The sequence below is a fragment of the Mauremys mutica genome, chromosome 4 (assembly GCF_020497125.1).
Source record: "Mauremys mutica isolate MM-2020 ecotype Southern chromosome 4, ASM2049712v1, whole genome shotgun sequence".
In the NCBI taxonomy this organism is placed as follows: domain Eukaryota; kingdom Metazoa; phylum Chordata; order Testudines; family Geoemydidae; genus Mauremys; species Mauremys mutica.
In genome coordinates, this window is record NC_059075.1 from 121,448,789 (window position 1) to 121,473,316 (window position 24,528).

Consider the following 24,528-nt stretch of genomic DNA (forward strand, 5'->3'; position numbering starts at 1 on the left):
CCAGAAGCCCAAAAAGCCAACAGTCTCTCTCTGCCTCCAGAGAGGGAAGAGCCTAGCTGCAGGGAGCTTGAGACTGGATACCTGAGTGAAGCAGGGCTGGGGAAAGGCTGAGGAGCTCCAGCCTGGAAAGCCCCAGGCTGCGGCCTAGCAGAGGGCTAACAGGTACTGGGGGTTGCAGAGGGCAGCCCAGGGGTAGGCCAAGGCAGCAGGTCCAAACCCAACCTTGCCAGTGATGAGTAGACTGATACTGCAGTCTGCCCCAGGGCGTGGGGCTAGACAATGACTGGCAGTAGCCATATACTGAGGCAAGGTGGGGATAGAGGGTGGGGGTTCCCCAAGGAGGGGAGATCCAGAGAGAAAGGGGTTGTTGCCAGGGGGCAGCACCCCATGTAAAAGGGGCATCGGGTCCAGGGAAGGACTTGAGCCTGAGGACAGGCAGATCACCGGCCTGCAGAGGGCGCTCCAGTGCTGGAACAGAGCTAATTCCCAGAGTCACCAGCAGGAGGCGCCGCAGGGGTGAGCCAGCCCGTCTACAGGAGGCTAGAACCTTTTAAAATTGAGAAAAAAAACTTCCCCTTTGTCTGTCTGTGGTTGCTCTCCTGGGAAGAGGGGGACAGAGCAGCAATGCTGTAAAAAGTTTGGGGCCAGGTATGAAAAATTATCAGTATCATACCTAGAAACTACTCATTTGAAACCTCAAATATGCAAGTAGATCAGGAAATGTCTAGGAAGATGCAATTAGGTTTATCCCTTTTATTTCTTTATGGCTTGTGGATTCCTCTGTGCTAACCCCCGTGCTTTTGCTTTGCTTGTAACCTTTAAATTGGACCTCAAGAAAACTATTCTTGGTGCTTAATCCTTGTAATTGCTCTTTTAAAATCTAGCAATAGCTGAATTCCCAGATGAATTTTCTTTCCTTTTTTAAAAAATAAAATTGACCTTTTTTAATAACAGTATTGGATGTTTGTGTCTTAAAAGATTTGTGCACATGTTGTCTAATTAGCTGGTGGCAACAACTGGTTTCTTTTTTTTTCTTTCTCAGCTCTTCCCTGGAGGGGGAGTGAAAGAGATTGAGGGTACCCCAGAGGAAGGAATTCCCAAGTGCACCTTCCTGGGCTCTCAAAGGGGTTAGAATCATAGAATATCAGGGTTGGAAGGGACCTCAGGAGGTCATCTAGTCCAACCCCCTCCTCAAGCAGGACCAATCCCCAATGGTTGGAAAACCATTCCCAAAGAGTAGTTATCAGTGGTTAACAATCAAGTTTGAAGGGCATATCAAGTGGGGTACCGCAGGGATCAATTCTGTCTGGTTCTGTTCAATATCTTCATCAATATTTATGAGTACTCTCTATGCCATTATCTAAAGTGTGTGGATGATAAAAAACTGGGGTTTCAAGTGCTTTGGAGGATAGGATTAAAGTTCAAAACGATCTGGAAAACTGGAGAAATGGTCTGAAGTAAATAGAATGAAATTCAATAAGGACAAATGCAAAGTACTCCACTTAAAAAGGGACAATCAGTTGCACATACACCAAATGGGAAATGACTGCCTGGGAAAGAGTACTGAGGAAAGGGAACTGGGGGTCATAGTGGATCACAAGCTAAATATGAGTTAACAGTATAACACTGTTGCAAAAAAAAAATCAAACATCATTGTGGGCTGTATTAGCAGGAGTATTGTAAACAAGACACAAGTAGTAATTTTTCCACTCTATTCCAAGCTGATTAGGCCTCAACTGGAGTATTGTGTCCAGTTCTGGGCACCACAGTTCAGGAAAGAAGTGGACAAATTGGGGAAAATCCAGAGAAGAGCAACACAAATGATGAAAGGTCTAGAAAACATAACCTATGAGGAAAGATTGAAAAAAAAAAGGGTTTGTTTAGTCTGGAAAAGAGAGGACTGAGAGGGGACCACAGTTTTAAAGTACATAAAAGGTTGTTGCAAAGAGGAGGGAGAAAAAACAATTGTTCTCCTTAACTTCTGAGGATAGGACAAGAAGCAATGGGCTCAAATTACAGAAAGGGTGTGTTAGGTTGGACATTAGGAAAAAACTTCCTGGCATTGTGGTTAGACAAACCTGTCAGGGATGGTCTAGATAACACTCAGTCCTTCCATGAGTGTAGGGGACTAGACTAGATGACCTCTTGAGGTCCCTTCCAGTCCTACGATTCTATGAAATCTATTATCATCATCACAGTAGCAGTTAGAGAAATACAACATACTAGGCATCACACTTACATACTTAATAGGCATGAGAGAGAAAAGATAAGTAAAAGGAAGCATTGTTTTACTATCTCCATTTTATAGAAAAGAAACCAAGGCACAAAGAAACTATGTGACACACCCAAATCACACAGACCGTGGTAAACCTAGGAAGCCAACCGAGATCTCCTGCATCTTAGTCCAGTGTGTTCATCCTAAAACCACCCTACCTTTCTACAGGGTGCTTGTTCTCTAGGTGTAAACTCCCTGGGATATGAATAATGAAGTTTGCTGCCTTTTGAGTATTGAACTAAACTCCCCAGGAACAGAGCAATGAGAAAGAGATTCTCTCAAGATGTAGCAAGGACTCAGCAAGTCTCAATGCTGCTGTATTTCCCAAGAGAGATAGAAACTGTTCTTAATCAGCCTATAGAAATCTTGAGTTTGAAAGTGTCTAGTAAAGGTGAATAACTAATAACTTTCTGGAAATTGTGATCTGTTCCCAGATATTCTGCATGCAGAAAAGAGAAGAAACTTGATCAATTAATTATGTGCTGCTAATAGATTTGCTTGCCTCTGATTATTTCAGCCTGTGATGGTCCTTGTTGATATATCTGCTATCTTCATTCTGTTATCTGGACATCGTCGTAGAAAATTTAATTTGTTCACACTCAACTAAACTCAAAAGCATTGGATTAGAATTTTACCATATTTTCCAAAATAAATTAATGTCTGGGCTAGCGGATGTCAACCCAATGGGAAATGTTGTCAGAAATCTACAAGGAAGGCAGGGCTTCTACTGGGAAAGTGTTGCTGCATATTATATACCCCTTGATATTTATATGTAACCACATGCTACGCACTACCTCAAATGACCAGTGGAGGCCATTTCCCTCCCTCCCCCCAAGATTATCCTGCAAGTGTCCTGTTAAAGTGGGGGTGTATAAACTCATAAAAGCAACAAGTTTCAGAATTTGATTTGATCAGTTTTCTAACACCACATTTCATTTCTACCCCATTAAATATTATTTTTCCTGAGTTTTGCCCACAACATAAGGAGAAAGCGTCTCTACATCACTGACCTTAGAGATGGAAAAGACCTAAGTGATCTTGTCCTATGCTCTACATAACTCCCCTGTAGGATTGTTCACTATATGTTCCTGTGGAATCTAACGTTGAGTGATTCAGTGGTGTTCCCACCAGTCCTGTCTACAGCCTGCTATCTTGCCTAAAGTTGGCTGTGATCAGCCTCACTAAATAATTCCCAATCATTAGAGCTGGTTGGAAACCAGTTCTGTGCCCACCCAATGTATTTTATGATAAAAAAAATAAATAAAAATATTTTGGCCAAAAACTGAAATAATTCAGTGAGAAAATGCCACTGTGGATCCTCATGGGACATGTAGTGCATCATGCCCTTGCTCTCCTCTGAGAAGATTGTATATTACTGACCATTGCTCTGTGCATGACAGTCAACCATAGCCCATGAAAGGTATTTCTGTGAGAATCTGTATTGTGTGAAGAACCAATTTTTGATTCAATAGCTGAACCAGAAATTTTTTTGAAAAAAAACCCAACATTGTTTTGGGTCAACCCAAAACTCTAACCGAAAAAGTCAAAAATGTTTGCTGCTGGTTGAACAAAATGTTTTGGTCAACCCAAAATAAAATGTTTCATTTTATTTGAGATTTTTTGAAACCTTTAAAAAATTAAATAAAATTGAAATAAAATACAAAACTGAGTCATGAAGTGGCCAGTATTAATTTTTAGAATCCTTGCAGGTTCCCACCTTCTGTACTCAAAGTGCCAGAATGGGGATTCAGCCTTGACATACTCATAAACTGTGATCAAGTCACCCCTTTACCTTTTCTTCTTTTCAGAGAAACCTTTTGCAGATAGCACCTACATACGTCTGTGTTTGGGGTTATTCCCCTTCTAGCTAGACACAGCTCTGCCATTCTCCAGCTCTGGCTGAGAGAGGAGGGGAATGCCCATGAGGCCTGTGTCCCCTGCCTCCTGCCCTATATCTTAGTGCCTCTGCCAGATTCCAAAGGAAGAAAGTGTGTAAAAGGAGTTGGGGCCCGACCCAAGCAAATTAGTGCTAGTTGTAATAGTAGTTTTTGTGATGTCTGATACGGGTGAAGGGAGACCGTCTGCTCCACATGTGTATGGTGAGAGTTACACGTGGATATGCACACACCACATGCACACTCAAACACCGACCCACACACCCCACATCTATATGCTACATGTACACACAGGCACACATGCTATATGCACACATGTTACATGCACACACATGCCACATGCATCTGAGAGCAAAGGCTTTAAAACAACCCACCCGGGATCCATTTTGAAGCTTTATTGAAGAAGTGGCCAGGGGAAACATTCAGGGCCAAAGCCTCTGGGGGCTGGATAGTGCTGGTGAGTCATCTTATTTCATTGTGTAATGTGAATTCAACAAATGGTGCAGAGCCAAGGAGAAGCTGATTGAAACGAGTTCTCTCTGTGATGAGTGACGGAGCTGGGTTCTAGAACTGCACTCAGAAAATGGAATGAGATCTATCATGCAGGACAGGGTTGAGTTTTACATCTCAGAGGAGCTGCTGCTGGAGCCATCTCTCGTATGAGTTCTTTATGAGGCCCCTGGCTCGGTTTCTTCTTTGGGGTCATAAGCCACATTGGTGTAAGGTGGTGGAGGGGCCATTGGTGCAGAAGGAACCCCAAAGTTTGCATTGGCAGCATATGGCATGAACAACATGGCCTGCAAAACAAAAGAGATCAGCCCTCTCACCCTCACAATCATCACCTTCCTCACCTTTCCATTCTCGCTCCAGCATCTTCTTCACATTCTTTGCCACCATCACTTTTCTCAGTCCTCCATGCTTACCCCATCACCTTCCTCACTCTTCCATCCCTTTCATCAACACATTTTTCAGCACTACCACCACCATCTTCCTCATCCCTCTAGTTCTTATAACTGGGGCAGGTGCGTCTCTGGTGGAATTCCCTGCTGTGACTAGAATTACACCAGGGATCAATCTGTGCCATCGTCACTGTCAACACCCTACTCGCTATCGGTCGGATTTTCCCTGTGGAGGGGCATGGGTCCCAGGTGTCACAGAACATGACCCTGGTCTCTTGATATAGTGATGACATTTTGAATACGGAAACTAGACGTTCTCTTGGGTCCTGACTGCAGCAGGTTTGCGTGAGGCACTGTAGTGGGGCACCTGCCCCACTTTTGGAAAACAGGGATTGAAAGCAGCCAAGCTAGGCTGATTGGGGAAGCAGCCACAGCTGTGGCCAGCTCAATTAGGGCCCAGCTGGCCCTGATAAGAGAGCTGTGGGCCAGGAGCTGGAGCAGTCTCTCTCTAGCGGTGGAGAGAGAAGGACGTGGCTGCCTGGGAGCAGAGTACCAGAGGTAGGGAAGTGCTGGGGAAAGGCAAGAGGAGCTGGGGAGCTCCAGCCTGGGAACTCCCCAGGCTGCAGGCCTTGTGCAAGGCCTAAGCAAGTACTGGGGCTACAGAGGTGTAGCCCGGCGATAGGCAAAGGCAGCAGGTCTTACCCCATTGCCAGTGATGAGTGGCCATTACAGACTGCAGTCTGCCCCAGTGAAAGGGGGCTAGATGATGACTGGCAGTAGCTACTGAAGCAAGGTAGGGATAGAGGGTTTGTCGTTCCCCTGGGAGGGGAGACCCAGAGTGGGGGTACTGCGGAGGGCAGAACCCCAGGGTAAATGGCACTGGGGTCTGGGAGGGACACAGGGGCATGAGGCAGGTGAGCCAGCAGAGGGCACTCCGGGCTGGACAAGAGCTAATTCCCAGGATAACCAGCAGGAGGCGCTGCACTGGAGAGTCTCACTTCGCTACAGGCACTTAAAAGGTTAATGTGGTAGGTCTCACTATGCCACAGAGCGTCCCTCCGTGCTCCTTGCTAGGTCTGCTTGAAAATTTCCTGTCAACAAGCTGATTTTCAAAGAAAAAAACAACAACAAATAAACCCCCAAACTCCAAACTTTTATGTTTAACTCAATGAATTGTTTCATGAAAAGTATCCAGTTTCCTGGGAAAAAATAAACTTTTCATCCAAAAAGTGAATGCCCTAAAACTTAAGAATTTCAATTTGGAGATGCTGCAGTGCCTCATGGGAGATGCAGTTTGTTTGCCTGATGTCCCCATTCTTTGCTATGGATCAGGCTCACTAGCTAGACTACATTTCCCACGATGCACCATGGCCAGGGACTCCCAGGATGCAACAACCTCCCTGCACTAAGAGGGGGACAATGTTGGAAGTTGCAGTCAGACTAAGGAGCCTGGCCTACAAAGGAGAATGGCAACATGAGGCATTCAAACTACAGCCCCCATTAGGCACCACAATCTTTTGGGTTTTGTTGCAATATTTTGGTATTTGAATTTCTGCCAAAAAAAAATAAAAAAAGTCTGGAAAATTTAGACAAAATCAGGTGGGTTTTATTTTATAAAAACGTAACAGTTTTCAACACAGTTTGAGAAAACATTAGTTTATCAGTGTGTGAGCCTACCTACTCCCAGGTCATCAAAGGGTTAACCTCATCTCAGCTACCCCCTTTACTCTTCAAAAATGCTCAGAAGAAGGGCCAGGAGAACTGCATGGGAGGCAGGCAGCCAGCCTGCCTTTGGGGAGGTCACAGTCACATCAGCCTCACAGCAGTGAGTTGTATTCCAAACAAGGAGTTTCCTGTTGCCTGGATTCATTTATTTTCTTGTCTGGCTAGAAACATTGTCCCTGGAGGGAATGTCCACAGCTGTAGCTTTTGGGAGGGGAGTTTGCAGCATCATGATTCCATGGCTGGTTCTATGCTAGCCCCATCAGCTGCTATAAAACAAAGACTGGTGATGACCCCAAAGGAGTTGTCCACCTGTCAGGTACTCCGTCCGTGCCTCAATACATCCCCTCCACCAAGGGAGTAAGAGCTGGCTGAGCCAGGCGGGGAATTCCATGCCGAGGTAACTCTCCGCTGGAGACATCCAGTGACTTTCAGTGGCACAAAAGGGTGAGATTGCAGCTCAGGTTCTGGCCCAGTTACAGTTTCCTGTCCCCATCCCAGTCCTGTCCCGTCCCCGTCATCCCACCCCCCACCGCTGCCCCAGCTACCTGGCGGGGGGAGATGAAATGCAGCCCCACAGAAATTAAAACACTGACAATGAAGGTCAAAGTGGAGGCAGTGAAAACTGGGATTACTTCCCCCTCCCATAAAAAAAGATTCAGTAACTTGTATCATGGTGCCAGCAGCCTCATTAGGAATCAGGGTAAAAATGGCCAGAAAATAGGGTTATTTCCTCTGCCAAAAATGTCAACAAAAATCTATCAACCACCAAAATATTTTGATTCAACATGGAACCACAGTGCCTCATGGCAGTTGTAGTTTGGGTGCCTCATACTTTCATTGTCCTGTATGAGCTGTGTTCACTGGCAGGACTATATCTCCAATGATTTATCACTTTCCCCTTGTTTGGGAGGAGAGGGGATGTGTCACAAAGGTCCCTGTCCATGGTGCATCATGGGAGATATAAGTGCTGCAAGACACAGCCCATAATGGAAAATGATAGCACACGGCAGCTGAACTACAACTGCCACCAGGCACCATAGTTCCACTTTGAGTCTAAATAGTTTATTTTTCAGTAGGGCTGTCAGTTAATAGCAGTTAACTCATGTGATTAACTCAAACAAAGTAATCGCAATTAAAAAAATTAATAGTGATTAATCACAGTTTTAATCACACTGTTAAATTAATAGAATATCAATTGAAATTTATTAAATATTTTTGGCTGTTTTTCTACATTTTCAAACATATCTATTTCAATTACAACACAGAATACAAAGCATACAGTGCTCATTTTATATAATTATTATTTATTACAAATATTTGCACTGTAAAAATGATAAACAAAAGAAATAGTATTTTTCAGTTCACCTCATACAAGGATCTACAGTGCAATCTCTAGCGTGAAAGTGCAAATTACAAATGTAGATTTTTTTTTTGCTACGTAAGAGCACTCAAAAACAAAATAATGTAAAACTTTAGAGCCTACAAGTCCACTCAGTCCTACTTCTTGTTCAGACAAACGCTAAGACAAACAAGTTTGTTTATATTTACAGGAGATAATGCTACCCGTTTCTTATTTATGATGTCACCTGAAAGTGAGAACAGGCGTTTGCATGGCATTGTTGTAGCTAGCGTCAGATGATATTTACGTGGCAGATATGCTAAGCATTCATAACCGCCTTCATGATTCAGCCACCATTCCAGAGGACATGCTTCCATGCTGATGAGGCTCATTAAAAAAATAACGCATTAATTAAATTTGTGACTGAACTCCTTGGGGGAGAATTGTATGTCTCCTGCTCTGTGTTTTACCTGCATTCTGCCATATATTTCATGTTATAGCAGTCTTGGATGATGACCCAGCACATGTTGTTCATTTTCACAACACTTTTACTGCAGATTTGACAAAACACAAGGTAACAATGTGAGATTTCTAAAGATAGCTACAGCACTCGACACAAGATTTAAGGATCTGAAGTGCCTTCCAAAATCTGAGAAGGACGAGGTAAGGAGCGTGCTTTCAGAAGTCTTAAAAGAGCAACACTCCTATGCAGAAACTACAGAACCCAAACAACCAAAATAGAAAATCAACCTTCTGCTGGTGGCATCTGACTCAGATGATGAAAATGAACATGTGTCAGTCTGCACTGCTTTCGATGACTATCGAGCAGAACCTGTCATCACCATGGATGCATGTCCCATGCAATGGTGGTCAAAGCATGAAGGGACATATGAATCTTTAATGCATCTGGCACGTAAATATCTTGTGACGTTAGCTACAACAGTGCCATGTGAACATCTGTTCTCACTTTCAGGTGACATTGTAAACAAGAAGAGAGCAGCATTATCTCCCGCAAATGTAAACAAGCTTGTTTGTCTGAGTGACTGGCTGAACAAGAAGTAGGACTGGGTGGACTTGCAGGCTCTAAAGTTTGACATTGTTTTATTTTTGAGCGCAGTTATTTTTTATGTACATAATTCTACATTGTAAGTTCAACTTTCATGATAAACAGATTGCACTACAGTACTTGTATTAAATGAATTGGAATACAATTTCTTGGGTTTTTTACAGTGTAAATATTTATAATAAAAATAAATATAAAGTGAGCACCGTAAACTTTGTATTCTGCATTGTAATTGAAATCAATATATTTGAAAATGTGAAAAACATCAACAAATATTTAAATAAATGGTATTCTGTTATTGTTTAACAGTGCAATTAATGCCATTAATTTTTTTAATCACTATTATTTTCTTAATCATTTGACTGCCCTAGTTTTCAGGTGGTCAGTGTTTTGGCAAAATAGCAATATTTTCTGTAGAAAGCAGGTGCTTTCTGCTAAAATTCTCATATAGTTGAAACCCCAATTTCCCATCCAAAAAATGATTTGACAAAATTTTTAACCAGGACTAAATCAGGGGCTGTCATTTCCTCCTTCACTGCCTCTCTCATACACATTCAGGCCCTTCCCCGTGGACACTCCTCCCATCAGGGAAGGCCCTTCATTCAGGCAAACATCTTCCCTTCCTTTCACCACATGCTCTGACTCATGTCCCGTTTGAGAGCTGAAAGACTCACGGTGTTGGGGGTATAGCAGATGGCTTGGGATGCAAAGTACGAGGTTGAGACAGCGATGGAGAACTCCAGGATGGTCATCAAGAACAGCATGATCGTGATCCCCTTCCCAACACTCTGGGGAGCATAAAACCACAGAGGATGCTAATTAATTTTGACTGCTAGAGGTGTAACATTGCACAGGGCTGCTGTGAGGTGCATAAAAATCCCTCTTTTCCCACTTCTGGGGATGCAGAAGTCCAATCCTGGTTCTTCCCTCCCCCCAGACACAAAACCACAGGGGATTCTAATTACTCTTGACTGCTAGAGGTAACACAGGGCTGCCGTGAGGGGATGCACTGGGGAGTCCAATTCTGGAAATGCAGAAATGCCGTCCTGGTTCTTCTCTCTTCCTAGGCACACAGAATTCTCCTCCTCATTCAAACTACTCAGCAGCCCTGGTAATTGTGACGCATGGAGCCACACCACTGTCAGGAGATCATAGGATTCTGTTTTCTCCTAGGTCTGCAGGGAGCTGCGCCCCTGCGATGCAGCCATTTGTCAAGATGGAGGATCATAGAGCCTGGATCCAGGGAAGGCCGTGTGGCCTAGCAGATCAAATATTGGACTACAACTCAGAAGAGCTGGATTTGGTTCCAAGCTCTGCCACTAGCTTGCCTGTGACTTTGGACAAGTGGCTTCACTCCCCTGTGCTTCAGTGTCCCCATCTGTGCAAAGTGGGATTAAAGAAAATAAAACAGACACTGGAGTTCAATCCTATGCCTGCTGAAATCAATGGAGTTATTATTAATGTATATGTTGATAGCAGCTGGAAACCCTAGTCATGGACCAGGACCCTATTATGCTAGGTGTTGTACAAAACAGAAGAAAAACATGGTCCCTGTCTGATATTTGACATGAGCAGGAGTTTTGACACTGGCTTTATCAAGCAGAACCAAATGAGAAAGTCTGGAGCTGAATGCATGGATAGTTTCTACCCTGGGGTCAAAGGCTTGGGACAATTCCAGGGACCTGGTATTTTAAACACACCTGTTAGGGATGCTCCAGGTAGACTTAACCCTGCCTCTGTGCAGGGGGATGGACTGGACGACCTCTTGAGGTCCCTTCCAGCCTTACATTTTTATGATTCTACGGCAGAGTCTGGCAATTTAACAAGATATACCTCATAGTTGTGCCTGTAATCTGACACATTAATAATCAGCTCTGTTAGGAAAAGAACTATCCCAATGGCTGAGAAGATGGCGCTAGTGATGTTCATTCCCAGGCTGCCTCTCACCTGAAAGAGACATGCAAAGAGTTAGGCTGTGTGTAAGCAGAGAACAGGTTTGGTTAAAGTAAGAACCAGCTCATCTATGTGTTCTGTGAATGCTCCTACACTCATATGTTTTGGGCGGAACTTAATTGCAGAGTCACTTTTTTTCTATCAGATAATATTGTATTACAAGCCAAAAATGTAATTTTCAACTTAAAGAAGCTGAACAAGTCTGAAAAACTTTGGCTAAGCAGAGCACTAGTAATTGCTAAAAGACACGTACTACAAGCAAGAAAGTCCAAAAAGTAAAATTGATGACTGGAGCATTTATATCATAAGTGTTGTCACCATGGAAAGACTTGTGTACTGTAACAGACAGACCCCAAAATTCTCAGAGATATGGGATGCTCACCTGGAAGTATCTGAATGATCCTGTTAAAACGAATGGGCTCCCTTACTTCCCCCTCCTCTTTACCCATTTCATTCCTCCCCATCTCTATCTCCCGCCTCTGAACTTTGCTTTTATTCTTTAGGTTAACTTAATAATTTTGCTTTAACTAATTGATTTCTTATAAACAAATTTTGTTTGTTTGTAAATTGTATAATACAAATAATTGATTTATATTTTAACCATTCATATTATATAGATACACATATACATAATTAAATGTTTCAAGTACAGCTAAGATTAGGTAGCAACTGGTTAATATACTATGAGAAGTTTATATATAGTTTTTTTATTCTGTATATATATTTGGAAAAATTATAATAAAAATGTAATAGATAAAAGATATAAGAACCAGCCCTGAACCCTTACACTCAACTCAAACTCTGCACTTCTTTAGGAAAGTTAGATAAGCCTGGCTGACTCATATTATGATAATGGCTAGAGGTTCCAACTGAGATGGGTTCTTCATTGTGCTGGGTGCTGTACACACATACATATACAGTCCCTTCCCCAAAGAGTTTATGATCTAAAGACACAAGAGAGATAATGAAACATGGAAAGGTGAAGGGAGTTGCCGAAGGTTACTGGAAAAGTGAGGAATCAACTCAGCTCTACTGGCTCTCAGTTCAGCACCACTAGCTTATGCTTTGATCTTGCCACAACTCCGTACTTCAGCTAGGACTGAGAATGGGGAGATGTCATGAGAACAGCATGGCCTTTCTCCAGGGGTATTTTTTCTTCATCCAAAAAAAAAAAAAGAAAAGAAAAGCCCAACGCCTCCCCCTGGAAATACTAGAATATTCTTGAACAAAAAACCTGATTCTTCTTGGGGAAATTGTAACTGGATTTGGGGCCTTTCACCTCTACGTGACCAGCTCCAACCCAGCCTAGTGACAAAAAATTGCTCCCATTTGACATTTCGCAGATTACATGAAGGGGGCTGGACGTGTCAGTCCAGTTCTTATTTGGACAAGAATCTACAAGAATTTGGACAGTGTCCTCCACTCTGAAGTAACTGACCCCCTTTTTGGCTGTAAAAGAGAGGCCAAGAACTGACTGGGTTGGACTGCTGATTTAGATGCCTTTGGAGGTGGTCCCAGCAGGCCTGGGGTGAGGTGGTTTGAGACTAATGTTGCACTGTCCATATGCAAGCCGTGCTAGGACAGGGTGGAGTTCTTGTCTGCCTCTAGCAGCTGAGGCACATGAAAGACATTTAAGGCTCCCCATCTGCTAGCTCAAGTAGTAGAGACTTTTCCTTCTAGTGCTGAAGGTTCCCAAGTTCTAAGCCCTGTGGCTGGTTTAACGGTCACTGACACATGCTGTGTATGTTCCAGGGTAAATAGGGAGCTTGATTTTTCTGTCTTAGGACCTCTTATAAGCACTAAATTCACTTAAAAATGCAATTTCATTGCTTATGTAATTTTGGGAGTTCAAAAGAACTGCCTGAATTTTAGGGCTTCATACAAGCCAAGCTGTCATATAGATACAGTTAAGGGTCGTATAAAATCCCTCCTGGGTAGCTGTACTGAATCTTTACCTGTAAGGGGTTAAGAAGCTCAAATAACCTGGTTGGCACCTGACCAAAAGGACTAATAAGAAAAGAAGATACTTTTAAATGGAGGGGAGGTTTTGTTTGTGCTCTCTTTGTTTGTTCCCTCACTGGATGAAGAGAGAGAGACCAGGCAGGTAAAACATCTCCTGACAACATACCTGAAATGAGCATCTAAGATTACAAAAATTGTAAGTAAGGCAAGGAAATGTGTTAGATTATCTTTTGTTTTAGCTTGTGAATTTTCCCTATGCTAAGAGGTAATTTCATTCCTGTTTTGTAACTGGGAAGCAGAGTCAGAGGGGAATCCTCTGTGTTTTAAATCTTTTTATTTACCCTGTAAAGTTACCTTACATCCTGATTTTGCAGGTGTGATTCTCTTACTTTTTTTATAAATAAAATTCTTCTTTTAAGAACCTGATTGATTTTCAGTGTCCTAAAAACCAAGGGGCTTGGTCTGTGCTCACATTGTAACCAATTGGTTAGTATATTATTCTTAATATATACCAGGAAAGGGGGTGAAGGGGCTTGGGGGAATATTTTGGGGGAATAGGGACTCCAAGTGACCCTTTTCCTGAATTTTTGTCTAAATCACTTGGTGGTGGCAGCAATACCATCCAAGGACAAGGAAAGGATGTGTGCCTTGGGGAAGTTTTTAACCTAAGATGGTAGAAATAAGCATAGGGGGTCTTTCATGCCAGTCCCCACATCTCTGTACCCTAGAGTTCAGAGTGAGGAGGGAACCCTGATACAAGCCTATCACACTTTAGAAGTTCACTTATCAGAACCACAGCAATAAATCATAGCAATTGGCTATTGCAGCCCTTAGTCACCTGCGAAGCCTGCCAATAGGTAGCTAATATATTTCCGGAAGTGTCTCATTGTTATCAGAGTATGGCTTATGGGGTGAATTATATTTTCCACTTAGAAAAGACTGTTCCTACTATGCAGAGAAAAGAAAATAGCAGGTAAAAGGTAAGAGGCAGAGCTGGTTGCAATGTTCAAAATTTCATTGACATGAATGTTTTTGGGGAGGGGGAATGATGAAAAAATTTCTACAACATTTTTCATTTATTCCCCTATTTTTTGATCTGCTGTAGGTCTCACTTCAGGAAAGCACTTAAACATGTGCTTAATTTTTAGCACATCCTAAAGTCTCACAGATACTTAGTGCTCTGCTCCATAGGGGCCTCACTGGAAGTCCCTTTCTCTTCACTATTTTGAATATATTTCTGGCTACTTTAATTCTTCTAAATTTCCTCTTTTTTGCAGACTCCCTGGACCCTTTGTCTTTCTTTTGTTCCCTGGTAGCCTGGCTCCCTTTTCAGCAGCTGTTTGCAGCTCTACTTTCTTACTTTCTACTTTTCTTTTCTATTGGGCTCCTAATTGGGGTTTATTAGTCAATAGAAAAATTGAAAGTAATTGTTGGACCACAAGCTGCTGCTAAAAATACTGAGGTAGACAGCAGGGAGTCGTTTAAAATATCCCCTTTTCTCTTTCAGCTCCCTATTTGTCTCTTCCATCTTCCTCTCCAACACGTGTTCCAGCACAAGTTGGTCCAATAAACGATATTACCTCACCTACCTTCTCCCTTTCGAACATTCCTTTTCCATGTTCTTGATCAACAAGCTCTCTGCTCTCTCATCAGCAACTCTCTTCCTCGATAGTGCCCTGGGTGAAGCAGAGCTAAACTCTGAGAATCTCCCCGCCCAAAACCTCCCCACCCCGGTTAGGAAAGGGGAGGGAACATTCTCTAGAAACTTACCAGACAGATGTTGCCACGATTCTCAGCTGCAACCGAGAGGGATCCAGAAATGACGAACTGCCCAGGAAAGAGAAAACCATCATTCACACTTCACACTTACAAGAATGATCACTCCTCCAAGACAGGCTGTATGTGATGGAAGCAAAGGGAAAGAATGACACACTTCCCTCAGCAGGGGCAGTCATAATAATTATATCAAGTGTTGGAGAGCAGTTTCCATCTAATAATGCTGCCATCCAGGTTCATCTAAATCCAGTTAAGGTGGCACCCGTGTCATAATCCTTCCCCCCAGATTCTCCTCCTCTTCTCTCCTCCTTCTGAGTTCTTGCTCCTTTTTGACAACTGAACTTGCTCTTCTCCCCATAAACAGAGCAATGAGTGGATGGTCCTGAGAAGAGCTTAGGAAGTCACCAGGTTCCTTACCCCACCTTCCACTCAGTTCAGCTGTGCCATCCCCTGCCTATGTCTCTGCCTATGGAGATTGTATAGTACTTCCATCGCCATGGTATATGAGCATCTCCACATCTCAAGCCTGACCTGCAGTACCCCCAGCTGTTCCAGTGCTGTCCTCCCCAGACTCCCAGCTGTGCTAACACGTCTCAATCCAGACCTGCAGTGCCCCCCTGCTGTCTCCTCCACACTCTGTTTTCTGTGGTGGATCAGTCACCATTTTCACTTGACAGTTGAATGGTCCCTGATTTGGAACCTGGCAGGAGATTTGTCCTTTTTGCTGATCCACCAAGGTTTTTCCCCTCCCTCCATTCAAGGCAGACAAACCCTAATAAGGCCAATTCAGCCAAGGGTGTCGCAAAGGGATGGAGACCTGAGCCTTGACCTCACCTTAGTAAGCTAGAGGTGCTCAGTAAGTGACCTCACAAAGGCCTGGGCCTTGACATCAGCCAAGTAGGGAAAGGTGCTGAGCCAATGACTTCACGGATGCTTGAGTACCAACATCATCCCAGCAAAAGGGCTAAGGCAGGGACTTCACAGAAGCTTTGCCCTTAACACCAGCCCAACAAGACGGTTTTGGTGAAGAGGGTGAGCAGATTGTCAAAATGCCAGGATACTTGACATGTAGAACAGACAAGGTTGGTAGCAGGGGTTGTGAGAGTGGCACTCAGGGCTGATAGCTGGTGGAAGGCCCCTGTCTTTCAAGCGCGTGTGGGAGGGTTTTATTGGGGGACTAAGGTGGCATGTGGGGAAGGATTTTTGATGCCTAGCCTGGGGCACTGCTTGCTGCAGGACAGCAAACTAATGATCCGCTCAGCAATGGCAGGAAATGGGTCAGCACATTAGATGGGCCAATGATCTACCAAGTGACAGCAGGAAGTGTGACAGCAGACTAAGTGCCAGTTTGGATGGACTAACGTTCTACTATATTCCAGTTGAATGACATCTGCTGTGGGTTTCTTTTGGTAAAGAGGTACTAGGTATTTGTTACTTATTGATGACCGTAGCTACAGTCTGCATTGTTTCTTGATACGTAGAACAAGTTTGAAGTAAATGGGGAAGAATCTTGAGATTTGGATTCTATACCGAGTGCTGACACAATTCAACTGCATTACCTTGGGTGACTCCACTAGCCCCTTGGTGCCTCAGGCTTCCCATCTGTAAAATGGGGAAAATAATATCTAACTCACGAGTGTTTTATTAGGTTTAGTTCACTCATGTTTAGAAAGTGCATTAAGATCCCGGAAGTGTCTGTCTTGCCCTCTGTTTATCTTATGTGTATCACTATAGGTCTCATATATCGGTACAGCATTAATCATAGACAATGATTATATATCCATGTGGCCATGCTATCATTTCATAGATGCTTCCATTTATTCTACTCACAAAAAGTCCTCCCCAGAAGGGGTACCCTCCAAGAATGGAGATGGAAATGTAGTATTCGACGAAAACTGCAGACACACCCCCAAAGCCAATGTGCATCAGCCCAGTCAGGATCTGGATGGCCTGTGGGAAGAGAATGGGGCAGCAAAAACAAGCCAATTCCTTGCCATCTTGAGATGGAGCGGCGCACAATGTCCTGAGCAGAGCTGACCGCAAATTGGAATTTCCATCCTGTGGGAAATTCTGATCTTTTGACAGTTGTTTAATTCAAAATCTGAAAAAATTCACTTTGGAAATGTTGAAACATTTCATTTCAGTTTGTCAAACCGACTTAAAATATTTCATTTAGGCTTGGTTAATGCTGGACTGAGTCTGCCTGAGTCAGTGTGTTGCCTTAGGGTAATTGTAGTTGAGGTGCCTCGTGCCCCCATTCTCTTCTATGGGCTAGATTTCCTAGCTGGACTACATCTCACATGTGGAATCATGGGACTCCCATGAGATCCCACAGTGGTTCAGTAAAAGAGGAGACCGCAGTGCAGTTTGGAACAGGGAGCCAGTCCTATGTGGAGGAATGAGGCCACCATTTGAACTTGAGGCTTTGTAGCAGCTCAGGTGGATGCAGTTTAAATGTCAAACTGAACTGAGGGGAAACATTTCAATTCAGTTTGACAAACTGAAGTACTTTGATTTGGGAAGTCCCAACCCAAAACAAAATATTTTGTTTTTGATTTTCTCAATGGAAAATTTTGATTTTGTGGAAACTATATTTCCCACTGAAAAAATGTGGTTCCCCTAATGACCTCCTCAACAGTGACAGGAATCACACCAAAGAATGAATCAGACAATCAAATCTGTGTAAGCTTCGAAGGCTTTTCTCTCTCACCAGCAGAAGTTGGTCCAATAAATAAAAGATATTACCTTACCTACCTTGTCTCTCTAATATCCTGAGACCAACACAGCTACAATACTGAATATAATAGTGGAAGATATCAAATTTGCTGTCTGAAGTGAAAACTCCACAACATGAAGAAAAAGGAAAAAAACCTTAAGAGTGACATCTACTTACTTAGCAAATTCAAGATAGAAAATATCATCCACAGATGTCTCACCATCATAACCCTCTGGCCACTACGTATAATTCCAAACATGCTGAACAGCTCTTCAGACGAACTTCAGAAAAACTAAGGAAACATTTATTGCACCTCATATATTGCAGAAAGGAGCATCTCAAACAAGAACTCACCACATGCTCCCACACTGGAAGAAAAAACAAAACAAAAACACCAGGGAAGTTACCCGTAAATCATGCAAAAAATCCAAAACAACTGTCAAAGAAATCTGACGACAGGCATCCAAACTAAAAACAAAATGTAGAACCAACTACAACTACTCCACAAACCCCAGAATACCACCTCCGGGAGAAATCAATGCACCAGTACCCACAACATTGATAATACACAACAGATGAAAATCATCATTTTATCAAGACTATCCCTAACTGCAGCTGAATTATCCATATTCTCTAAGGGACTGAACTTCTTCCCCACCACAGAACCCGATACCATACTAGCATGTAGAGAACTAGAAGAATTCTTCTGACGACTCCACCTCAAAGAATTATTTCACAATGACAACACCACTCATAATTACTACATCCCCATCGACAATAAAAAAAAAAGAATCATCTGACTGGACACCACAGAACAGACAAAAATACACTCTTGTTGATTACATTGATTGCTTCAAAAAAGAATTGATTATGAAATCCTCAACAACCCTAACATCCACCACAATCTCTCTACTGCCAGAAGGACAACCATACAGTCCCAGAAATCTAACCAGAGAGTGATCCAACCAAAAAACAAAGGGGTTGCCATTGTAATCCTCAACTATGATGACTATGTTAATGAGGCCAACTGACAACTCTCCGACACCACCTACTCTGAAGAACTCAAATAAGACCTCACACCACAATTTATCCAGGAATGTAAGGATATCACCTCATCTTCCCCAAATAGCTCCAAGAGAATCTCTACAAACTCATCTTCCACGTATCCAACCCAGGGAACTTCTACCTGCTTCCCAAGATACACAAACAATGGAACCACAGCAGACATATCATATCTGGCCACAGCACTCTTATTGAAGAAATATAGGAACTCATAGAAACCATCCTCAAACCACTCACCACACAAAGGTTCAGCTTCCTCCAGGATACAACCGACTTCCTCCACAAACTCCGCAACATCAACAACCTCCTTTAGAACACCACCCTTGCCACTATGGATGTCACCTCCCAATACACCAACATCCTTCACAGTGACAGCAAAGTCGCCTGTGTTGTGTATTTGGTTGTCATGGTTTTTGTTGCTATGGCAACTGAGTTAGATTATTATGGGTTAGCTCAGCCGGTTTCAACCAGCTGAGTGAGCTCTCTGTATATCTGTAAATAAAATGGAGGTTTTGGTTAGCTGCCTGCTCTCTGGCCTCAAGTGATTGCTTCCTACACCGGCTGCCCCAAGGATATAACAGCCTGACTCAAATATTTACAAGACAATGGACAACCCTCTGATACCTACTACAAGCACATCGCCAAACTCATCCATTTCACCCTCACCCATATTATTTTTACATTCAACAACCAACACTTTGTCCAAACCATAACAACATTCATGGGTATTAGGATGACTCCCCAATATGCTAAACTTTTCATGGGCCATCTTGAAGAAGAATTTCTGGACAAATGCACCATCAAACCAATGATATACCTGACCTACACTGATGATATTTTCATCCTCTGCACAAACGAACTAAACTCCCCCATAGATTTCCACCACAACTTCAACAACCTTCATCTCTGTCTGTTAAACTCTCTCCCACACCAGCATCAACTTCCTGGACACTGTGATCAGCTTCAACACTGGAACCCTACAGACAACTGGAACCCTACAGACAACAAGAAACCCATGGATCACTACATCTACCCCTCTGAACAGATTCCCTGCTGGGAGACTAAACTCCACTGAAAGGAATGGGGCTGGGATTATATACACCAGCAGAGATTTTGGACCATGTCTTTTGAGCCAGAGGAGCCCAAATGTTGCAACAAGATAATTCAAATAGGCCCCTTCTCAGGACTCTGGTGATCTTAACTAAAAAAGGTTAAGGGTTCATTTGGTCACAATTTATAAGCACCTCTGTGGGGAAATAAAATTTAGTAACAGGCTCTTCAATCTAGCAGACAAAGGTCTAGCAAATCCAATCGCTAGAAGTTGAAGCTAGACAGACTTGGACTGGAAATAAGGTGAAAATGTTTAACACTGAAGATAACTAGCCATTGGAACAACCTACCAAGAGTTGTGGTGTATTCTCCATCGCTAGCAATTTTTAAATCAAGACTGGATGCTTTTCTAAAAGATATGCTTGAATTCAAACAGGAATTAATCCAGAGATGTTCTCTGGCCTATGGCTCTCTGGCCTAGGTCAGAGTAAATGATCCCAGTGGTCCCTACTGGCCTTAAAACCAATAATCTATTAACTCATTTATTTATTTATATAATTGTAAATAAACTACCAATTATGGGCTTATCCACGTAGACTGATGGATAGAAGTTGTAGATTGGTTGATTTCACTAGTAGTTCAAGGCTGAATGGAATCAGCTCTGCACTGCAGTTAACTAGAAGAGGGACCCTTGGTTTGAAGTGTTCCTTCTCAGACCAGATCCTCGGTCGGTGTGAATTAGCACAATGGAGCTACTCTGATTTATAGCAGTTAAATAGCCATCCACTCCTCCCCAATATGGGGCTGTTTCATTCCATTAGTTACAGAAACAGCTGGTTTATAATCCTTTCCCCCACTTTTTCTTCTTTGCTTGATTAATCCTCATTTCTCCCTGTTTGGGCAGCTAGGACGATTCATTAACCCTGGAACTCTGGGTCTATTCCCCCCGACCCCAGAGCAATGAAGTCTCAAGAAGAGGTCAGACCTATCTTGGGTCCCTGAGATGCCAAGTCACCTGATGGCACTGGCTTCTTGGCATCCTTCCCATAAAGCTGTTGGTAAAAGTAAAAAAGAAAAAGGTGGGCTCTGGAATTTGCTCATGCTCAGTCATTCAGCCACCTTTGCAGGCCCTTCTGCATAGAAATGACTCATTCTCATGGATTGAGAGAAAAGATCACACTTACCCCCAGGGTCTTGGGCTGTGCTTTGAGGAATATCTCTATCATCCCTACTTTCCTCAGCTGTGCAACCTGCTCAGCAGGACTCCCGGGGTACACTGACCCAAGAGGCTGGTTCCCAGGGTTCATGACTCTGAACTGCTGAGGCCCACATTGCACCATCTCAGGAGTCTGGGAAATGGCACCAGAGACTCCCTGGCCTTGGTGGATGATGCCAGCGCTGTTTGGGGGCATGAACACAAGCACCCCATTGGCCATGCTTCCTGGTGCTGCCATGATGATGAAGATGCTGCATAAAAGAGTGATTGGCCCAGATTAAGCCATATGTAATAACACTGACTCCTCAAATTAGCTGAGTAGGAATCTTAGTTAGCTAATGCTCAACCCTTTTCGAGTTCCTGCCATGATTTTGTCCTTCACATGGAGCTATAATTGGAGCACTAGCAACACCCTAAAGATAAGGGTTGAGATTTCAAAAGCTGACTCAAGGATTCAGCCACACAACTCCCATTAAATTCAACTTTCTAGTTGGCTTTTAAAATCTCAGCCAAGGAGCTCTAGTGTCTCCATTCCACCCCTCCTTTTCCAGATGCTCTTAACTTTCTGGATCTTTCACTTTTTGGAATGGAATTTTCCAGAGCTGTGCAATTGATTATCTTAGGGCTGACAGAGGGTAAAATTAACTCAGGTTCTTTGGCACAAAGACTTTGCTGTTGCTCCTATTTAATGAAGGAAACATTCCCATTAACTTCAAAGGCATGGGATCAGACCCCAAAGCATTTACGGAAGAGCTGGCCAAAAAGGTTCCACCAAAACTGTTTTCTGATGGAAAATTGGGTTTTCCATTAAGTGAATATTTGTGTGTGTGAAAAGGGTCTCCTTTTCACAGAACTTTTCATCACAAAACTGAGAGCTCTCAACCAAAAATGTTTTAATTCAGCTATGCTGCCGTGGTGCCTCATACAATATGTAGCTCAGTTGCCACATATCCCTGTTCCTCACAGCAGGCTGATATCCTTAGCTGGACTACATTTCTCACCATGTGCCATGGCCAGGGACTCCAATAATGCACTGCCTCCATTTTGAAGAGGCATGACCATGATGTGCCACAGGAAATGTTGTCTGACCAGGATTCCAGGCCTGCAGAGGAAAAGGGGGGCAATGACGCACAGGAATTCCCGCATTTCAGCATTTCCAAATCAAAATATTTTAGTATTCAGATTTCCAGTAAAAATTGAATTTTTCTGCGGAAAAAATTGAATTTGTTCCCTGGATCTAGTTAACAACACAAAGGCTAGTTAATAACAATCACCCAACACTCTAACAGAAAGATGGCTGCAGAGGCACATATGCCTATGTCCCATTTTGTGAAACATTTATAGGTACTTCCACATGGCAAAGTACAGTACTAACCACATAGGGGCCAGTCTTCACAACGCTTCCAGCTGCTGCTAGGTTTGGCATGTTAAGAGGCTCTAGATATTTTTTAAGTGTTAATAAGCACTGGAAAGCAGGTTGTGATCACGGTCTGTAAGTGGGAAGATTATTTCTAAGGGTAGAAGGCTCTTTCATTTGGCAGACAAAGGGGAAACAAGATCTAGTGTTGGAAGCATAAATTCAGGCTAGTGGAAGCAGGAATTAAGGGGCTTGATGCAGAAATCCGTGGGGAGAAGTTCTATGGCCTCTGTTACTGAGGAGATCAGACTAGATGACCATAATGATCCCTTCCGGCCTTGAAAGCTCTAAATTTAAATGCCGATCTAACCTATGTGGGTAGTAAGGAGGAAGAAAAGGCTAAAGGGCCATGGGAATAGTCAGGACTGTCTCTTCCTTCCCGGAGAGTCTATTCTCTCCAACCTGTGCAACCCCTTTTGTCCCATTTCTGTTACCCTTTCACTGGCCGGACCAGAATACTTAATTCATTTGCTTGGGGATGTTGTGGGAGTGGGAAGGTGGCAGGGTGACACTACTTGTGTCTATGTTTTCAAAAGAACTGGAGGCACCGACCTTTGGCAGCACCAAATGCCCACCCCAGATCCAGCTGTTATTAGACAAGAGACGTCACAGACAATATCAACACCATTCCAACCTCTGAACCCCGTCTCTTTTATTCACTGGCTAGAGCCACATCATTAGGGTTGCTAGCTGTCTGGTTTTTGACCAGAATGCCCAGGCAAAAAGGGACCCTGGTAGCTCCGGTCAGCTTTGCTGACCGGGCCATTAAAAGTCCAGTTTGTTGGCTCAGGCAGGGTCCCTACCTGGTTCTGCTATCTGGGAAGCTGTCAGGATCTCCCTCTGGCTCCTAGGCAGAGGGATGGCCACGAGGGCTCTTTGTGCTGCCCCCACTCAGGAACCACGTCCAATGGGAGCTGAGCAGGTGGCACCTGCAGGTGCAGGCAGTGTGCAGAGCCATGTGGTCATGCCTCCGCCTAGGAGCTGGAATGAGATGCGGGTAGGTTCCCAGATAGCGGAACCAGGTAAGGAGCCTGCCTGAGCCAAAAAATCCCCTTCCATGCCCCAACCCTCTGCCCCAGCCCTGAGCCCCCTCCTGCACCCCAAACCCTGGCCCCACCCCAGAGCCCACAGCCACAGCCGGAGCCCTCACCCCCCACACACACACTCTAACCACCTGCCTCAGCCCAGGAACCTCCCGCACCCTGAACCCCATTTCTGGCCCCACCCCAAAGCCCATACACCTTCTCACACCTTAACCCCCTGCCCCAGCCAGGAGCCCTCTCCTACACCCCAAACCCCTCATCCCTGGCCCCACCCCAGAGCCCACACCTGCAGCTGGACCCCTCTCGGACCCCAACCCCCCACCCCAGCCTGGAGAAAATGGGCAAGTGAGAAAGGGTGGGGGAGAGCGAGCGACGGAGGGAGAGGGGATGGAGTGAGCGGGGGGCATGGCCTCAGAGAAGGGGTGGAGCAGGGGAGGGGCAAGGATGTTTGGTTTTCTGCAAATAGAAAGTTGGCAACCCTACAAATAGTGGAGAGCAGCTGACGCATGAAAATATTTGAATCAATGCAAGCACGTTATGTTGCTGCTCCATCTTTCTATATGAACATAGGAGCATGCTGCTTTGAGCCACAAATTTCTCCCTCCTCCTCTCTTCCCCACTTGTCAGGTAATCGGATCTAGTGCTTTCTAAATTCTGACCTCATTTTCCTACAAGAGTCCTGAAAGGATCTCGGCATCTCCATGGCTGTCTCGCCCAGTTTGGCCACCAACCCCCAATTTTAATGATCACCCAAGGAAGTGTTTGCCAATGCACTTACTCTGTCACCGCAGCTCCTCTCCTCCGTCCAGCTGTGGGTAACTCCAAGCCTCACCAGGAAATTCTCACAGGCTCATGTAAAGGGGGTTTTATTAGTGTCAGACTTTGAATCCTGCCCTGACGGTCACACTCAGCTCCTCCCTCCTTCTCTGCCCTGTTTTACTGCAGGGCTCCAAAGTCCTGTTCCCTTCCCCCATCCCCATCAGGGTCCCTCATATGCCTTTTCCCCATCCTAATCACCATCCCTTCTGGGTCAGAGCATATGGGGCTCCAAATAGGAGCCCACCAACACTCCCCTTTGGCCACCAGGGTCACTACTGAGTAAAACGAGACCCTTCCTTTTCCTGTTTGCCTAGAGGA

General features: G+C 44.0%; 1 protein-coding gene across 2 annotated transcripts; it reads right to left on the bottom strand.

The window, feature by feature from the left end:
• Positions 1 to 4,550: 4,550 nt before the first annotated feature.
• LOC123370457 (membrane-spanning 4-domains subfamily A member 15-like) lies at positions 4,551 to 24,320 on the bottom strand. Of its 2 annotated transcripts, XM_045017049.1 has the most exons (7): positions 24,170 to 24,319; positions 20,900 to 21,182; positions 16,718 to 16,837; positions 14,882 to 14,938; positions 11,030 to 11,143; positions 9,871 to 9,984; positions 4,551 to 4,967 (listed from the first exon to the last, which is right to left on the bottom strand). In XM_045017049.1, the coding sequence occupies exons 2-7, from the start codon at positions 21,167 to 21,169 to the stop codon at positions 4,839 to 4,841; spliced, it is 804 nt and encodes a 267-aa protein (XP_044872984.1). In that variant the 5' UTR covers positions 21,170 to 21,182; positions 24,170 to 24,319; the 3' UTR covers positions 4,551 to 4,838. The 2 variants fall into 2 exon arrangements, with proteins under 2 accessions (XP_044872984.1, XP_044872985.1); XM_045017050.1 differs by lacking the exon at positions 11,030 to 11,143 and having other exon boundaries at positions 24,170 to 24,320.
• Positions 24,321 to 24,528: the final 208 nt, after the last annotated feature.